At 31.8% G+C, this 17,659-nt stretch overlaps 1 protein-coding gene and 1 long non-coding RNA gene across 2 annotated transcripts; one reads left to right on the forward strand and one right to left on the reverse strand.

Annotated features, from left to right (window-relative positions):
• Positions 1 to 12,699: 12,699 nt before the first annotated feature.
• On the forward strand, positions 12,700 to 14,981 carry LOC133675533 (high affinity nitrate transporter 2.5-like). The gene is made up of 2 exons (XM_062096946.1): positions 12,700 to 13,992; positions 14,381 to 14,981. The coding sequence occupies exons 1-2, from the start codon at positions 12,842 to 12,844 to the stop codon at positions 14,754 to 14,756; spliced, it is 1,527 nt and encodes a 508-aa protein (XP_061952930.1). The 5' UTR covers positions 12,700 to 12,841; the 3' UTR covers positions 14,757 to 14,981.
• LOC133675534 (uncharacterized) lies at positions 13,896 to 16,857 on the reverse strand. Its single transcript, XR_009835439.1, has 5 exons — positions 16,542 to 16,857; positions 16,232 to 16,415; positions 16,039 to 16,072; positions 15,444 to 15,514; positions 13,896 to 14,029 (listed from the first exon to the last, which is right to left on the reverse strand). It is a non-coding gene; the product is annotated as an uncharacterized LOC133675534 (long non-coding RNA).
• Between the last annotated feature and the right edge of the window lie 802 nt (positions 16,858 to 17,659).

Consider the following 17,659-nt stretch of genomic DNA (forward strand, 5'->3'; position numbering starts at 1 on the left):
ACATGTTGATTATTTTAAGATCTGTAGTTTTAAAGATTGGCAAATTAGAATTTCTAAAATCCTGATCAACTGGTTAACTGGTTAGATTAAACCAATCAATCAATTTGCCTAATGCTCTTAATCGATCGGTTGACCAAGCAGTAGATGTTGATTGGTTCTTTTAGGTTCGATCAATTTAGGATATGTTCAGGATCAATTAAGTGAATCTGTATGATTTCAAAAATATAATTTGGTCTCTAATCTTAGAGTCAGTAATCTTTTATGTTATATGCTACGGGTTATTTTTGAATTTGCACTCATCCATCATAAGTACTCATCCATCCTTGAATTTGCATTAATATTTTGTTGAATTAAATTATATTTGAGATGATATTCATTTTCTTTGATAATTATGCAAATATCTATTATGTTTTGATATTGGAATACTTGTCAGAAACTTCATACTAACAGAAAGTAGGTAGTCTAAGTGCATATACTAGTCTGTATACCTAGTTGATGAGAAAGACACCAGCCTATGATGACTGATCCTTTCAAAACTATCAAACTCGCAAACCTCTTCTGTTATCAAAACCTTAGGGTTTCATTTGTTTTCTTACACGTATTCCACTACCATATATCTTAAACCATCGATAATACTGTCTGTAATTATTTAAAAAATATATTTTAAAGAAATTCTATTTAACATATGTAGAAAAAATTAAAATAAAATAAATTAATATAAATCAACACTCAATAACACTATGGAACTGAGTTGCTTGGAAAAAAAAAAGAAAATCAACTTAGACAAATTTGCAACAACAACAACAAATAAATAAATCAATAAAAAACAATTTCAACCTAACCAACAAAACTTATTCCAAAACCTATCATCCAACAACAAATAAATTAATTTAATAGAAAATGAACACCAAAATTGAAAAACAAATCCAACAAAATTGATCTCATATGAAAAAAAAATCCTACAACAACATTCATACAATTATTTAGAATATAAAAATTTTAAAATAAAATATAATGAAAAAATCACAAAAAAAGAGAAATCTTACCTTAATTTAATTGCGAGCGAAGTTGAGAAAAGAAAAGAAAAGAAAAATTAATAAAGTATGTTAATTAAAAAAAATTGAGAAGAGAAAAGAAGAAGAGAGGAGAGGACATACCTACACGTGGAGGAAAAGAGAATAGAAAAAAAGGAGTTGAAAAGAGAAGAGAAAGAAAGAAATAGACGTTAGTGTTTTTTATAGAAGAAGAAGAAGTCCATTTGTTATGAAATGAAGGATTCTGGTCTTTTAACTGGGATGTTTTATCGATAGATAATTAAATATTAATATTTTTAATCATTCCATCGGTGATTCCATCTGTAATATTTTATTTAAATTTTTAATTTAATCAAAAAAATTTAAAAACCCTCTAAATATCACTGATGACTTTTCAATCCATTTGTGATTGCATCTGTAATATTTTATTTAAAATTTTAATTTAATAAAAAAATTTAGAAACCCTCTAAATATCACCCACTTTTCAGTCTGTATTTATCTGTAATATTTAATTTAAATGTTCAATTTAATAAATATTTTTTCAGATTTCCTCCAAATATCATCGACTTATTTCCATCGGTGTAAAATAGTTTTTTTTTTACAAATTCTATTTGTATTTCTTATCTATCTATCCTGCAAATTCTTAAGATCATAGAAACATATACAATACAATAACACTAGTTTTATGTATACTAATAAAATTACATAAAATAAATGTTTTCTTGTCATTTAATAATAAATTAACGTCATTGTCATTACATTAAAGTTAATTTTGTTCAGAAATATTACATTATAGTTTATAGCATTACACATTCGTGTTGTGCAAATTAATCATAATTGCCTTTTTTTTCCTTTAATTTTATTATTGTCATTTCCATCACAATATTCTACGTTGATTTCATCACTATTATTATCTTTGTTGACTTGTGTATAGCAGCTAGTTCTCAAAATATTATTTAACTCCCTAACATCAACAATAATAAAAGTATCCACTAATAGTTTTTGGATTAGATAGTGTGTAATTAATAAAACCCTGAACCTCATTACAATTATCCATTTTATGCAGCATTTTAGGTGAATTTTGATACATTTATGAACGATCATCCATTACTTATATCAAACCTATATAGAATATTGATGACAACATATATTAATTAATTATGTGAACTAAATAAATTTGCAAACATTGGCTTAACTCAATCTAGCTTATTCAATCTTTTTTAATAGTATTTTAAATTCATTATCAATTATCTATATAAGTTCATATTTCTATACATTTACTGAAAATTTGAAATCAACAATAAAATTGACAAAATATAAAATAAATCCGTTAAATAAGTCATTATTTATTTCATCACAAAACACCTAAGTCACAAATTCGAAATGAATTTCATCAATTTGCAAACAAATAGAATTTTATAAAATCTCAAACAAACCCTAACATGTACAAATCATACATTCATACAACAAATTTTTTTAGAAAAAAAGCTATAAAATAAGTACACATAATCTTAAGAGTTATACCTTAAATATTATCAATGGGTTTACAAACAGATTTTACTGATGGATTAATATTTTCAGTAATGTCATTTGTATAAATGACATATTATCGTACTTTTAGACTTATTTTTTAATTTTTTCTTTTCCCACTATAATTCTTTTGATATATACTAGGAGAATATTTTTGTCGGTGTTTATCGATGGATATAGTGAGAGAATATTCTGTTGCTAAAATTTACTGTAATCTACTAACAGAAACATCCTGCCAGTGTTTTTATTTGTATTTGTCAATTTTCTAATAGTGTTTTAAGAGTTTTGTTGGTCTAGGATTGATGAGATTATTCTACCAAGATTGGGTATTTTTAGAGAATTTGAAAGAGAGGTTTTGTTCAGGATTCAACATTATCAATATTTAACAACAAAAAAAAAGCACTTGGTGTGAATTTCGACATCTTGATATGTAAAAACTATTGGTTGGGTTGAATCTCATACTTGACATTTGCTAATTTCCAGAAGAGAAGATACATCGAGTACAAAGAGGAGATTTTGTTTTGATTTGTATTTGATTTTCTATTCGTGGAGAGGGAGAAAAGATAGAAGTTATGGAGAAAAAAAATCAAATTTTGTGTCCTTTATGATGCAAAAGCATTGACTAGGTTTATAATGTGTAATCTTTTTAAAGACGAAGGGAAATGTTATCGCATTCAAATATAGGAGTCCCGTAATAATTTTTCGATTTAAATATTATATTTAAATTCAATTGAAGGCATGTTTTTTATATTGGAAATATTTGTTTTTGGCACACAAGTCGGTGGTACTTTTCTTGAAAGAGAAGTTTTGAAATTCATTCTTTTATCAGTTCATGGCTCATGCACCACTGATAACTTGAAAACTAAAGCTTTTCTGAATGTCCGATTGCTGCATTAAGCTATTCAGTATATTAATCAAATAAAAGGTTATTAGTTTGCTTGATTTCTCTGTACCATAGAGATAGAAAATGCATTTAGGTGTGAAGTTTCATTTTCTTATCGAAATCAATCAGTTCCATGCTTGGTAGCTTTAGTTTATACCATGTATTTAAACCATTGTTGCTAAACATTTTGATTCTCTTGCACTGCTAATACAGGACTGTACAAAAACATGGATGGCCTGACAGATGATGTGGAGAAGTCAAATGAAACGGTTATTATCTCTACCACCATTTCCTTTTATCATTTTGACTAGCAGCATAAATTTGTTAGGGTTTATGGACTTGATAAGTTAATGGTTAAATCATGTTTGCAATGCATTGCTTTTGTCCATCATTCCTGTTAGGAAAATCCTGCATGCATCCAAGAGACGAGACCGCATCAACATCTCTGTTTCTTACTCTTGTGTACTAACCTGTCAACCTTCAACCTGAAAGAATCATCGCTCCAGCACCTAGGATCCATTTTCTAGCTTCTTTAATTAAATGCTATGCCCGCTATCAATGTTTATGGTCAGGTGCTTGGAAAATATCAAGCAGTCTAATTTCAACTCTCTATTGATTAAAACATTGTTTATACTAAATGAGGAATGTTTAGGTTTTCTTCTATACTTTGATTGGATTTACTATAACAAAGAACTTGATACTTTTGATAAGACATATAAACTAATATGACGATCGATAAATGTTGAGCACATCCATGGTATATATATATATTTTTTTATCACAGGCTCACTATCTTACATAAGTAAGAGGGTGAGTTCTCAAGTTCGAGTTTCACTCTTGTCAGTTCAACTCTAATAAAAATGAATCACACTGACAAAAGATCTTCTAAAGAAAATATTGAACAGAAGTCACTTGCATACAGTATGCATATTTTGCAGGTAATGCAAATTTTGTTCTCAGTCATGTTATTAGAACTGGTTTTCTGTGATCACAGGCGGAGCCAGGAATTTTTCTTATCCTGAGTTATGATATAAATGCATAAAAATTATTTTTTAAGATTAATCGTTAACTCGGATATATAAATTTGTCAAGTTAACAATAAAGTTTTAATTCAAATACATAACATAAAATATATAAAAAATAAAATTTAAAGTACATAAAATTCAAAATAAAAATAAAAATAAATTACACTATTAAAGTTGCACTCTTTGATGTTTTGTAGAATAGAATTCATCTATAATCGAATCCAAATCAATATCTTCAACAAGCTCTCGTTCAATGTAAATCATCGTAGAATCTGCTAAGAACTCCTCTTTTATTTTATTAAGAAGTACAATTTTAACATGTTTCATAACCGAAAATGTCCAGTCTATAATGGTATGAAAACAGGCAAAGTCAAAACAAGACGAATCAACCTGTCAATTAAATGATAATGCTGCGACTTATTTATTTCAGCTAATCCTCGACATAATTCAGAAATGGTAAACATATTCTGAAAGCTCTCATGATAAATCACATAAATCTAATAATGTTCTAGTTGAGATCTCAAATAATACATCTCTTATTCATTGAAATCTTTAGGATAAAATTTCTCAGCAAGCTTATAAATATTATCAGCTTTAAATGATTTAAAATTGTCCTTAGATTCTAAAGCAGAGCTAAGTACGAGAAGTTCCACTGTCCCATCACTAAATTTAGAATTTAATTCTTCCAATTAAAAATCTATTGTTAAGTTAAATATATCATAATGATAATGCTGGTAAACTGTCACTGAACCTTGTTGTTGACATGAACGAGATGTAGCCTTTTTATACTAAGCATTCATATGTGGTATGTTAATCTCATATTTTGTGCAAACTGATTGCACATTTGCAAGGAGAAGATCAAATCTGGCATTTCTCAAAATTCAAAGCAATGTTATAATAGTTGATACAAGATCCATTGCATTTAAGATGTCAAGAGATTTTTGCTGCAAAGCTCGACAAAGTAAATCTGTAATCCCTATTATTTTATGCATTAAATATAAGATGAATATACATTCAAAAGATTTCATCATAATCAAACAACCACCAGCTTCTCCACGTATAGAATTAGAAGATCATTCTTTAATCATACTTTCAAGCACAATAATAGTTGCATCATAAATATCTATTAAGCTGCAAATAGAATCAAAATGAGAGCTCCAGCGAGTAATTCCACTTCGATGTAAATTACCAATTTAATTAGCCCCTCTACCAGTCTCACATTCTCCAATAGCTACCATATGTGCAATTTCTATAGCTTGAATATCATGTAACTCGATATGATGTTTGGAAGAAGCACTAATAAGATTAATAATGGTTGTTAATTTTGAGAAAAATAACCAAATAAAAATCTCATTTACAGCTACTGCAACTAATGCCAGTTGTAGTCAGTGAGCAAAGCAATATACATAATATGCATAAGAACAATCTCTGAAAAATAGAGTTTGGAGTCCATTCCATGCCCCTGTCTGTCATAGTCAAGAGCACATTGTTTTTACACTTTAAAAATATATTTTTAAAAAATATATTTTTTTAATTATTTTTTTGATATTTTTTAATATTATATTAATATCAAAAATAATTTTTAAAAATAAAAAAATATTATTTTAATATATTTTAAATAAAAAAACATTTTAGAAAATAATCTCCTCTAATAATACATTGAACTTCCAGGTTGCAGTCCTAGCTCGCCATTTGATTGGTACATGCCTGCCACATCGTGGCTAGAAAAACGAAAAAAGCTCCCTTCGATTTCATGGAGGAGAATAATTATGGGTTTTGAGTTGTGTTGGCAGTATAAAAGTGGTAGCCGTGTGATGTGGCAATCTAGTTGAAACTATATTATAATTTAATCAGAGCATGTCCTTGCATATGAAAATGTGGTGCGAAGAAGGACAATTACAAGATATATTCAAGAACTCAGAATATTTTGAAAAATATAATTATAAATATTCAAGTATTCGAATAATATTTTTTTCTTACCTGGGCTACAGCCCACCTGAGCCTTGCGCAAGGCTCCGCACTTGTCTGTGATGTTCTTACCTTGTGAAATGGAGAAACTGGTTTGATTTTTTTCTAGCGCACTATACAGCCATCCTAGCTATACTTAATTGTTTCATCTGCAATCTTGCTGGCTAGTCATGTGAATAGACCAGTTTGTTGGGAGAAATAGTATATTGTAGTTGAGATATTTCTTACAATTTGACGCTATTTTTGGCATTAAATGTCTAATATGAGAGTCAACTCTTATTATATTTCATAGTGGCTTTATCTCTGTAATAATTTTAGCATTGCTATTAGGTGAAGTGAAACGATATAACTATTTCAAGTGGAATGAAATTTAGAATGATAGCGTACTTTGTACATTGAATTAACTTTTTGTTTTTTTATTCTTTTGCGCACCATGCTTAATAGAAAAATGCTTATATTCAAGTCCATTGCAAGTCTGTACTTGCGAGAAAAGCTGGATTTAAAAAAAATATTAACACTGTTTCAAAAGATTTAAGAGAAAATGACACCATTTTAAAAAAAAATTAAGAAAATGGTATAATATATAACTGTTATTCTAAATCGTGTACGTGAAAAAATTAAGGCTGAATGAGAAGTGTAAACTTAAGGGATGTTCAAGTGCTAATGGATGGACAGCATGCATGCGAGGGTATAGCAAGAGAATTACGTTCAGCAACTCCACATGATATTGATATTCCCTCGTTCAGTGGTCGAATGGAGCTTGACAAACAAGATGATCACTCCCTCTTCGACACAAGCATTCAGGGTGAAGTAGAAGCGTGTCAAATTCTTGAGGACACAAGTTTCCCTATATCTGAGTTGGATACTCCAAGCAATCTTCAAGTGATTGTTGAAGATGGTCCTATAAATTCTGCCTTAATTAGGGGCTTCAATAGAAACAAAACATCACTCTGCTCCTGAAACAGGCTTATCTGGCAAAACAAAATCAAGAGACAGCCTTGGGAAGAACAGGGGTTAGGGGAAAGGTCGAGGAATTTGTTAAAATCTTCAACCAGGAAGTTCCAGAAAAACCGAACTTCGATCTTAATGACTCACAACATCAAGATTCTAGACGAAAGGAAAGGAGCAAATTCAGGACTGAGGATACCACAAATTAATGAGAAAATGCACTCGAATAAAGTGTACTAGGAAAACATGCCAAATGCTTAAATCCTGGTACTCGCCTGAAAATGATTTTGCATTTATTTTATCAGATTTTAGCAACAACAGATACAATTCGATAGTTTTCTGGATGAGAGTTATGTCCATCTCCTAGTGCATGTATCTAGAATATTCAATTATTATTATCATTATTTTGCAATTTTAAGGTGGATGAATGTCTTAGGCAATCTCACAAACAACATCCTGCTACAATGGCTATTACCATTAAAAGTTTTGAACACAATTGCTATTATATTAGAGATTGTTAATTAAACCTGTATTTTTTAATGGCGGTCGAGTAAAATATATGTTATTTTTTAAATATTTTTTTCACTTATGTTATTTTTTTAAAACATTTATTAAATTATTGATGGATATACTGACAGACAATAAAAAATCACTGATAAAATGATATATTTTTTGGTTTGTGATCACGTCAACGAATTTTGTACAAATAAATTATGAGTATAAATATCAATAAAAAATTCCGTTGATAAATTTAAAATTCTTAGTAGTGAATCAACCTCGAGTAACTATTCAAGTTTACTATGGTAACAAACCTTAACAAGGGTTTGTTTGGCAGTGTAGTTGTGGTTGCTTTTCAAATAGCTTTTCGTGCCAAAATGCATGCCAATGATGTTTTTTTATTTTTTAAAAATTATTTTTAATATTAGCACATTAAAATGATTTGAAAACACTAAAAACATATTAATTTGAAGTTAATAAAAAAATAAAAAAAATTTAAATTTTTTCAAAAACGCTTTTGAAACGCAGAAACAAACAGACCCCAAATAGCAAGGCTTAACTTAGGATTTTTTATTTGATAAGTTTGCTTTTCAAGGTCTAAATCACTATTCATATCACTAGGTAGTAAAAAATTCTTAATTAGAAACCCATTAGAAATCATCTAAAAATCATGAAAGGATGAGAAAGATCAGGTTTAGGTCAAATGTTTACTTTTACTTAAGATTCTAGAAAGAAAATTCAAAGAAAGAATCTCTTATTGGCTTCAGAAAGATATTAAGTTAGGCTGAACTGTAATCTTTATTTTTAAAAGGGATTTTCCCCACTTGATAATTTGAGGAAGATGGAACAGCTAGCCGAGGTGAATAAAATACATATTTGCAACTTCATGAAAACTGAAGTAGTGATGTGATAAATTGTAGTTGAATATTATTCGAGTTCAAAACATTAATTACTAACACTAAAAAACTATGAAGTGAAACAAACTTCGAAGGACTGCTGCGTATGCCCGTTTCCTTCGAGGTCTAAAATCATATCTACACGGTTGGGCGTGAAAAGTTTTGTTCATCCGAAAACCTCTTGAAAATCACTCACGGAGGACTCTATATGCCTGATTTTGTTAGTATAAATATATTTAATTTATTAATGAAAAAATTTAATCTTTAATTTTTATTAAATATTTTATTAATAAATATAGTATTTTATTAATGAATCTAGAGTAAAGATAAAATTTTAGGAACAAAAATATTTTGCAAAGAAAATTATAAAATTGTTATAATTATGGGATTCTTATTTCATCAAAAAATTGTTTTTAATATTCATGGTCAATGCTCTATTAAGACTGGATATTAATTAGAGCTATTGAGATTCGTACATATTATGTTTTTTTCTTTTATGAGAGAAAACAGTTGCTCTCATAAGTTAAGGTATAAGAAATATCTAGAACTAATAAGTAGGTACTTGTCGGGTGACATGTACACTGAACTAACTCGCATGAGAATTTTATATAGAGATCATCACGTGTATCTATAAAAAGGTTCACATGACAATTGTGTAAGTGATCTTTAGACTTGAGATCACTAAGTTATCTTATATAAGAAGTGCTATGTTTTGATTCTCCTACATGTTGTCTTAATCAAGGCTAATAAATTGACAGATATTGAGTATAATATGAATTATATAAAGGTATTTAAGTAATCAAGAGATGATTTATCATTTTAGATGAATTAGAAAAAATGTTTCATATATTCTTAAATAGTATTGATAAATTATTGCGCAAGGTGGAATAAGATTTGAAAAAAAAATTTCAAATTTTATTCAAATAATCAATGACTGTGCTGTTGAGAACAAACATGATTTGATAAAATAAACACATTCCATGCTAAAATGTGTAAATCATAATATTGTTGATGAATGGATAATAACTACACTGAGAAATTGGTTGTTGAAAGGTTAAGTCAAACCAATTATGAATGTTCTAATATTTTAGGAATCATAACAGGTTGCTAGATATTGTACTTGATTTTCAAATAGAAATCAATCAATTGTTAAATTGATAATGAATTAATTTATTTAATCATATTTTTTTAAGATTGTAATTTATATTTGGGTCAACTTATAAAGAAACCTAATAGATTACACACATAAAAATTATTGGTCAGAAATTAAAATGAGATGATTAATCAAGTGTGATTTGATTGTAAATAAGTTTTAAAAATTAAGAACTAGAATGTAATTAATATAGGGGATTACAATTCTAAATCTATAAATAATTAAATAAGGACTTGATCGAATACGTTTCTAAAATTAGTATAAAATAATATATGTGATATTATTTAAGAGGTAAATTAATATTTTTCTATTTATAGGGTTTTTAGATTTTTTTATGAATAGAAAATTATACTTTTTAATTTTTATGAGTAAAGTATAGTACAAAAATACTTAAAACACAATAAAAAAAACTAGTACTCAAAGGTATAACAATCTCTCTTCTAAAAAAAACTAGGAAATTTATATGATTCGTATAGATTATTATTAATTGTGAGATATTTAAATAATATAATTTTAAAACAAATATTTAAAACTAAAAAAAATCTGATATTCAGATATTTTTTTGCATAATCCAAAACAATTATTAAGACTCCTACCAAATTCTATACTTGTTTCGAGAAATCTAACATGGACAAGTGCAGGATAAGTACAGATTCTTCCTTGTACTCTCTGGGAGCAAGATTCAAAGACTTCTTAGCAAATAAATGAACGCGATTCCTTATTATTTATTCCTTGGTCGCTTTCCAAAACTCCAAAGTCAATACGTAGTAGCTGGAGAAGGGCAACTTGTTCCCTACCTATCTCTTTCCGTTGGCTGCTGATCACTATTTAGTTCCTTTAACCAGCTATTAAAATCAAATTTCAACGCCTGTCGCCCAGCACCCCTTTCACAAGTCCATGCATTTATTCTAACTTCCTTTCGTTTTGTTGGCAGGCACCGTAGATAGAGGACTTTTAATGGGACTCGGCGGAAGTATAAACCTCTAAGTTCCCAACCTTGCTTTTTCTTTGCTACAAAGAGCCATTGGTTTGTGCTTTTGCGCAATCGCCAAGGTCATAGACTGTGGCGTGAAGTAATAAATTCACACGAATTTCTATAATGCATGTTGATGCATAAACCATGGTGAACACATACGTGATCTCGTGTATAGAAAAAAATATTAATCGGTAATAATACTTGGTCAGTCAGTAATAATGATAGATTGTTCTGTTATGATAAAATAATGATGCATAAATCTTGGTACACATGCCTGTCATGAATAATAATGATAAATCATTCGGCTATGATAAATAGTGATGCGTGAATCTTGATGAGCATAAATGGATGGTTAAAGAAAAAAAGTTGATCAACAATAATAATCCATCGATCAATAATGATGACAGATCGTTTGGCTATGATAAGATGTTGCTGCATAACTCCTGGTGGGCATGTGGATGGTCACGTGCATAAAAAATGAGTTGATCAGCAATGATAATGGTAGATCGTTCGACGATTAATAGAGTGATGCATAAATGTTGGTGAACACATAATCAAATCCGAGTCTGGAGCAGATTTTTACAGAAAATTGCCTTTGACTGTGCTGACCTATTCCTGCAAATTATGATTTGGATTCCTAGATAGACAACATGAATACCTAAATCAATTCATGGATCTACCCCAAAAAATCCATGTTATAATACAATGATAAAAAAAATAATGATTTGTAGTCTCAATTTCCTTGTAGCAAAAAGGGCAAAGAGCATTCTCATGGATAATAATCCCTCCTCTCAACTAAAAATCTTTTGTGCTAAGACTACTACTTAGAGGAGCCAAATGAATACATCCACTTCTAGAGAGCAAAGCCTTTCCGAAGCAGAACGGGGAAGGATAAATCTTGGTGGCACGATAATGGTCACGTACATGGAAAATGATCAGTTGATCGGCAATAATAATGAGTCGGTCAATAATGAAATAATGATGATAGATAGTTCAACTATGATGATAAAATGTTGATGCATCAATCTTTCATGTGCATAAAACAAAGGTTCATCAGCAATAATAATCGGTGAATGATTGATCGTTCAGATGATGGGCAAGTGAAAGATCGATTAGGGTAATTAATCGAGCGATCAAGATGGTCAAGACCTCCAAAATAGCTAGAGTTCATGGCATGTTCTATGAGAGACGCCACTTCGGTGCTCAAATCAGTAAGTTCGTAATAAATGATGGTAGATAAGAGCAGTAAAACAAAGAGTATAATAGTACCAGGAGATTCTCACTTGGAGCTAGCTCAAATGCCTCTAATCGTTTAAATATCAAAGTAGCCTTTGGTAATTTTATGTATCTAAACTATAATAATGTCAATATTGACAAACGCCAGTGTCTGTCAGATAGTTGGATTTGACCACATATACTTTACCATTCCAAGCAAACATGATGACTTTGGAATTTACAGGAACTAAGAACCAAGCATACTCGTTATTTTTCACCCACGCAAGCCACCGTAAAAGGAACGTACGTCAGCCTCCAAAAATCCACTCTTTAAGGGTTTTTTTTTTTTTTAATGTGGGTGTTCGGGTTAGTTTGCACGCATCTCGATTAATTTCATGGACCCTGAAGTTAACGACCATATAAACCTCTAGTGGTTATTATATGAGCAATTACAGGGCTCGAATCTAAAACCACAAATAAAATTAATCTCTTGATCCAAAATTCTTACCACTGAATCACGGTTTAATGATTTCTTTCTTTGCCTGGTCAATGTATACTCTTGCTTCTCTGACATGCAAAGAGCCACCAGTTGGTGACCAGAAGTACTATATATAATAGGAAAAGGCTCACCAAAGGAATAAGCTATTTCTTTCCTGCACAAAGGAAAACTAGGAGCATCCCACCGCGTTTCCCTATTTCTTTCATAGACAAGAAGATGGAGATAGAAGGGCAAGCCACTGTAAAGGAATCTCAGCCTCCAAAATTCGCTCTTCCAGTGGATTCAGAACACAAGGCAACTGAGTTCCGGCTGTTCTCAGTAGCTGCCCCTCACATGCGGGCATTCCATCTGTCTTGGGTTTCTTTCTTTGCCTGTTTTGTCTCTACTTTTGCTGCTCCACCCCTTCTTCCTATCATACGTGACAACCTCAACCTCACTGCCTCTGACATTGGTAATGCGGGCATTGCATCAGTGTCAGGTGCGGTTTTTGCTCGAGTTGCTATGGGGACTGCTTGTGACCTTTTTGGACCCCGTCTAGCCTCTGCCTCATTGATCCTCCTCACTGCACCAGCAGTTTACTTCACTTCCATCGCCTCATCTTCTACTTCTTTTCTCCTGGTGCGTTTTTTCACTGGCTTCTCTCTGTCCACTTTTGTCTCGACTCAATTCTGGATGAGCTCTATGTTTTCAGCCCCAGTAGTTGGAACGGCTAATGGCGTTGCAGGAGGTTGGGGTAATCTTGGCGGTGGAGCAACGCAACTAATCATGCCCCTTGTGTTTGCCCTCATCCGTGACATTGGAGCCATCAAATTTACAGCTTGGAGAATTGCGTTTTTCATTCCTGCCCTGTTTCAGACACTATCGGCATTTGCAGTCTTGATCTTTGGCAAGGACTTGCCGGACGGAAACTTTAGGCGGCTGCAGAAAGCAGGGGATAAAACAAAAGATAAATTCTCAAATGTCTTATATCATGGAATCACAAATTACAGAGGGTGGATCCTGGCACTCAGTTATGGGTATTGTTTTGGGGTAGAGCTGACAATAGACAACATTGTCGCAGAATACTTCTATGACAGATTTGACCTCAAACTCCATACAGCAGGAATGATTGCAGCAAGCTTTGGTCTAGCAAACATTGTTTCTCGACCAGGTGGTGGAATGATCTCAGATGCTGTAGCGAAGAGGTATGGAATGAGGGGGAGGTTGTGGGCTTTGTGGGTAGTGCAGACCTTGGGAGGTGTTTTCTGCATCATACTTGGACGAGTTGGATCTTTAGGCGGGTCCATTGTGGTGATGATTGTGTTCTCTTTATTCTGCCAAGCAGCATGTGGACTAACATTTGGGGTGGTGCCTTTTGTCTCACGAAGGTAAGATTTCTCCCGTGTGTGTTAACACTGATATTATCTGCGGCTCAAGAAAACAACAGAAGTTTTTGGTTAGGATTTCAGAGTTTTCTGATTGCAATTAGAGTTAACTAAATAAGAGCAAAAAGTTTTTTCACGGCCAAACTTAGAATTGATTCAGTATAAATTTCACAAAAGTTTTTTGACAGATGCTCATCTTGTATATTCCTTCGGTATGGAACTAGACAGGAGAGTAAACTTTGGTTGAGATATCTAACAATACCATTATGGTTAATGAAATTCCATCACAGCTAGCAACATCCTTGGATCTGCTTGTAGAGGTTAATGCCTCAAAATGCATATTTTTTCTAAGAATTCTTTTCCTGACTCCATTCATGTTTCTTATTTTCAGGTCATTGGGGCTGATATCTGGTATGACTGGAGGTGGTGGAAATGTGGGGGCAGTTCTAACTCAACTAATTTTCTTCAAAGGATCCAAATACTCAAAAGAGACAGGGATAATGCTCATGGGTATCATGATTATATTCTGCACTCTTCCAATTTGTTTTATATACTTCCCACAATGGGGTGGAATGTTTTGTGGTCCATCATCTTCAAAGATCGCTACAGAGGAAGACTACTACTTGTCCGAATGGAATTCAGAGGAGAAGGAGAAAGGCCTGCATCTATCAAGCTTAAAGTTTGCAGATAACAGCAGACGTGAAAGAGGTAGAAAAGAAGATTCTGAAACCAGGCCAGTAGATGAAACCCCATCAACACAAGTCTAGATCATGCCTCATAGCCATACTTCTCTACTGCTCAAGTTTTATGCTGCAAGCTCTCAGAGCGATAGAAAATTTCTACGTTGGACATGTAGACCTATTACGTTATAGTAAGGCCTTATAGTCTGTATGAAAATGTTGTTCTATTTTCACAGGCAAGTCATCAGAAGCAACTCTGTGGAAAACATCTACTTTACTTGACAAAGCCTTAATAAAAGAAGTTTCAAGAAATACATGGTAATTATTTCAGAACAATAGAACTGGAAAAATAAAATAAAATTGGTGAGTAGAATAAAAAATGATGGCAAATTATTTATTCTGTAGATTCTCAGCTGTTTAGTATGCTAATAGTATATCTGGTTCCACAGGTCTCCTGAATCTTTTATTCTGTCATCTTATCAGACATCATTCTCATGAACATTAAAAAGAAAAAAAATTCTCTCCTAGGAAGATATGCTCAGAGAAACTGAATCTTATTAAAAAAAAAAACCAGAAGAAAAGAAAAGGGACAGTTTTGGCTGAAATTCTAGATTATCAGAATCAAATAATTTGTTCAACGGTCTGGATCAAATCAAACAACAAACAAATATTATCTAAAACAGCAAGCAAGACAAAATGAAGCTTTCACAACCAATCTACATAAACGATGTCGCTGTTTTAATTACTTGTGCTAATTCAGCAAGCCAAGCTGACCTGATTGCAATTAATCTCTGATGTTGCTGGGAGGAAGTATGACAAGTTCTATCTGAGATGACCTTCCGGCCCTGCAAGACCATGATGGGATTTCTTATTGGAAGAATTCTCTGGTGCGTTGTCAGAATTTGAAGTTTAATGCCAGAGACCATATTGGAAGCTCATATACACTATGGTGTTACGGTATGTGCTGCTTGAGACTAAATGTGCATTAGTAGGAAATGTAAAATGGGGATTTGACTCTCAGTACGAATTTACTTGGTTGGTGGATGCATTAAGCATCTATATATAAGATGTATGGATTATGAATCAAGAAAATAATAAGACCTGGAAAGTCATTATGAACCAAACAAGACAAAAGAAAAAAAGAAGCCAAATACCAAGCTTCAAATAACAGAAGTTTATTTTTTTGGATGCAGAGGGATTGGCTAAAGCCATCATACACTTGTTATCAGCGTCTCGATCAGCCAACTTTAGTTCACTTTTTCCACTGATTTTATTAGGGGTTACTTTGCATACTAATTGCTAACTCAGGGAAAGCCCAGCATTTTCTTGGGTTTGAAGAATCATATACAACGACAAAGAAGACAAATACCTTGCACTAGAACTGTGCAACTTGTACTCTTGCCCTGTTAGAAGAAAAAAGTTACAGAAGATAAATAAGTTCACAATCAATCACAGTAAATTCAGATGACATACGGAGTGTTAAGAACTTATATGACAGAATGACCACTGCAAGCACAACTAAGAGCAAATTGGCACATGAACACAACTGATATGTTTTCTACCTGGAAAGGCAAAACTCAAAACTGTTCTAAGTAGTACTGGGTCGGGATGTACTTCACATGTTGGAGCAGTTCCAAAGCAAGGAAAGCTAGAATGTGTAGAAGGCAGATTTGTGGACGGTTTCCCCAGCCTCCCAAACTTTATGGAAGCTTTGATCACAGTCCCATAAATCCAGAACAGGGACATCTGGCACAGACACATCCCCAAAATGAACTACTTAATCATTTGAGCTAACAGCTTTCTTCATCTAAGAAAGACAAGCAAGGAAATAAATAGATAAAGAAGCCCGTGAGATATTGGAAAGGTATATACCAAGCCTGAATCTGCCCAAAGTCTGCAATTGGAGAGCCGCCATATCCATCTAACTTCGCAGTTTCATTTTTTTGCTTTCCAAAAGGGCAAACCAATTTATGTTGGTAAAGAATAGTACTTACCAAATGTATTGATAAACTGCTGTATAAACTGTCCTAGAATGAGTTCGATCGAATCATAAAGAAGAGACTACACAGAAACAAGAATAACAGGATATTAATAGCAATACCTTTATCTATCATACTTTCACCTGGATCAGTTAGGCTATATTGACCTTCTATGATCCAATCCCTCACTTGTAGCTTGTAATTATCATTATTGGCTGCACAACAACATAGAACCATTTAGATTATGGCCAAAGCACATCTAATCATCTAGTAACATAACTCTATAAATAAATAAATAAAAATCCACGTAAAACATATCTGACTATTTAGAATCATTAACTGTTATGGGAAGAATAACTTTTTAAAATTTTAATTAAAATCTATTTTTTAGTTTACAAGTCAAGTTAGACAAAGATAATTTTGACTCATAAAACATATTTAAAAGAAATTCATAGAATTATGATTTTTATATGAAACGGTATATCAGTTAATACAACAGGATGCAACTGATCGAGGCAAAAGATTGAAGTTTAATCATGTTGTGCTTTAAAAGCATGATATTTACTTAATATTATTATTTTAAAGTGTGTTAATTTTTTTATCGCTGCTTAAAAATAACAAATTTTAGTAAATGTTACAATTCTTAATTATAACATGATCAGTATTATTTTACCAAAAAAAAAAACCTTTGAAACCCTGTTATTCTATTAAATTTTTATGTATGCTGTGCTAATTTGTTTTTAAAAAATCCGTATATCTTGTCTCCTTATATTGCACCGTTTGATTCTGTCGCTGCAACTTACATGCATGATGACACTGCACGCACGTACTTGAATTAGAATACAACAGATGCCCCATCCTCTTGAGTTTATGAACGATTTTGAAGATTTAATCACATGCTTCCATTAATATAATAAAATTTGATGCTATCCAATTGGGATCAATAAGCAAGCAGGTTCTGTTCATGAACAATTGCATAAACTCAGAATTTTATACATCTTGATTTGTGGT

Source organism: Populus nigra, chromosome 16 (genome assembly GCF_951802175.1).
Source record: "Populus nigra chromosome 16, ddPopNigr1.1, whole genome shotgun sequence".
Taxonomy (NCBI): Eukaryota; Viridiplantae; Streptophyta; class Magnoliopsida; order Malpighiales; family Salicaceae; genus Populus; species Populus nigra.